At 43.2% G+C, this 2404-nt stretch overlaps 1 protein-coding gene across 1 annotated transcript; it reads left to right on the forward strand.

Annotated features, from left to right (window-relative positions):
* On the forward strand, positions 1-2404 carry LOC140015372 (cytochrome P450 81Q32-like). Its single transcript, XM_072067813.1, has 2 exons — positions 1-1058; positions 1593-2404. Exons 1-2 carry the CDS (start codon positions 147-149, stop codon positions 2211-2213), a joined length of 1533 nt encoding a protein of 510 aa, XP_071923914.1. The 5' UTR covers positions 1-146; the 3' UTR covers positions 2214-2404.

The following is a 2404-nucleotide window of genomic DNA, read 5'->3' on the forward strand; positions in this document are numbered from 1 at the left end:
GGCTGGCTATCAATTGCAACCTTACAAGAAAACGAGATGAAGACCACTCAGAGTCACAAGTCCAACTATAAATCCGCTAACTCTCATTAACTAAACCCCATCCATCATTCAATCCCAGATAAACCAGCAAGAAATCGCAACTATCCATGGAAACCTCGTATCTCTACCTTCCACTTTTCCTAGCATTATACATCTTCACCAAGCACTTCCTCAACAAAATCCGAAACCTTCCACCTAGTCCCATCCTTAATCTCCCCGTCCTCGGCCACCTCCTCCTCATCAAGAAGCCTCTTCACCGAGGCCTAGCCAAGATTTCCGACCGTCATGGCCCGGTCCTCCTCCTGGAATTCGGCTCACGCCCAGTCCTCCTTGTCTCCTCCCCTTCCGCAGCCGAAGAATGCCTCAACAAGCACGACATCGTTTTCGCCAACCGCCCGCGTCTGCTGGCTGGAAAACATCTGGGATACAATTATACCTCAATGGCATGGACGTCCTACGGGGATCACTGGAGAAATCTACGGCGGATAGCTTCACTGGAGATCTTGTCTTCCCACAGGCTTCAAACGCTTCACGGGATACGTGTTGATGAAGTAAAATTGATGCTGAAAAGGCTGTTTTCAGCTTCAGAAAACAAGAAAAGCGTGGATATGAAGGCCCTTTTCTTTGAGCTGATGTTGAACGTGATGATGAGGATGATTGCTGGGAAGAGGTACTATGGGGAGAATGTTGGGGAAGTTGAGGAGGCTAAGAGGTTCAGGGAGATTGTAGAGGAGACGATGAGAATTGGTGGAGCTTCGAATATGGGAGATTTCTTGCCGGTTTTGAGGTGGTTAAAAGTGGGAAAGACGGAGATGGCCTTGAGGGTTTTGCAGGAGAATAGGGATCAATTCATGCAGGAGTTGATCAAGGGATTTAGGAGCGCAAAAGATGCAGAAAATGGTGGCGGCGATGCAGGGGAAACAGGGGAAAAGAAGAAAACGTTGATTGAAGTTTTGTTGACCCTGCAACAGAAGGAACCTGAGTATTACAAGGATGAAATCATTAGAAGCCTTATGCTGGTATGGTTACTCTGATAAATTTCTTTCTGGCTCTTCTTCTTCTTATTAATGTAGCTAATTTGTTATCATTTCTATGTTCCCTAGAAAATGTCAAACTTCGATTAAGGACAAATTAATAGAAATTGAAAGTAATTCGAAGATTAAGTGACTAAATCTAGATGGCCAAAATCTGCTTTCTTTGAGTATAATGCATAACATTACTTCAGCTGTCTTATAAGAATTGAATTGCTTTCATTATTGTGCAATAAGTTATGATGAATAAGAAAAATTCACTGGTACAGTCCAAGAATAGAGTTGACCGCATGGTGTGAACAGGAGTAGATCCCAACGTATTGGGCGGGGGGCCTACTTTTCTTCGGTGTTGGCATTTGACAGTGAAGCAGAAAGAAAGTATGATGTCTAGCCAACCGATGTCTAAAGTTGGTTGATGACTTTAGAAGCAAATGTCATTGATCATGCTCTTCATTCTAGCGTTTACCACTTTCTTCTTCTTTTCTCAAGTGCATTTCACCATTGACCACTTTCGTATTGCAGGTTTTACTAGCAGCAGGTACCGATACATCAGTGGGAACTATGGAGTGGGCATTGTCACTAATGCTGAACAATCCATCAACTTTGGAGAAGGCACAAGCAGAAATTGACAGAATCATAGGAAAAGAACGTTTATTAGATGAATCAGATGTGGCTAATCTACCCTATCTCCGGTGCATAATTAGTGAAACATTGAGGATGTTTCCAGCAGGGCCTTTATTAATACCCCACGAATCCTCCGAGGAATGTGTGGTTGGGGGTTACCGTGTCCCTGGGGGGACAATGTTGATTGTCAATTTGTGGGCTATCCAAAATGATTCCAAGAATTGGGAGGATCCAAGAAAATTCAAGCCTGAAAGATTTGAAGGGCTTGAAGGGACCAGAGATGGCTACAAATTAATGCCATTTGGTTCTGGTAGAAGAGGTTGTCCTGGGGAGGGATTGGCCATGCGCATGGTTGGATTTGCTTTGGGATCAATTATTCAGTGCTTTGATTGGAGCAGAATCAGCGAGGAGATGGTAGATTTAGCTGAGGGGCCTGGACTGACTATGCCTAAAGCTCAACCCTTAGTCGCCAATTGTCGAGCACGACCTGGAATGATGAGCCTTCTTTCCCAAATTTAGACTGCGACGAGGATGTATCTTGACTCTTGAGAAAGGGTGGGCACTATTTGCCTCGTCTCTTCTTCTTGTTTGAAGAAAAAATATGTACTAGTAAAAAAAAAAATCTTGTTTTATATATTTCACTTGTTTCTTTAAGGGAAAAAAATGATGGAGTAATTTACTTTATAGTAGTTGCTATTTGATGACGCCAA

This window comes from Coffea arabica, chromosome 10e, assembly GCF_036785885.1.
Source record: "Coffea arabica cultivar ET-39 chromosome 10e, Coffea Arabica ET-39 HiFi, whole genome shotgun sequence".
NCBI classification, from domain to species: domain Eukaryota; kingdom Viridiplantae; phylum Streptophyta; class Magnoliopsida; order Gentianales; family Rubiaceae; genus Coffea; species Coffea arabica.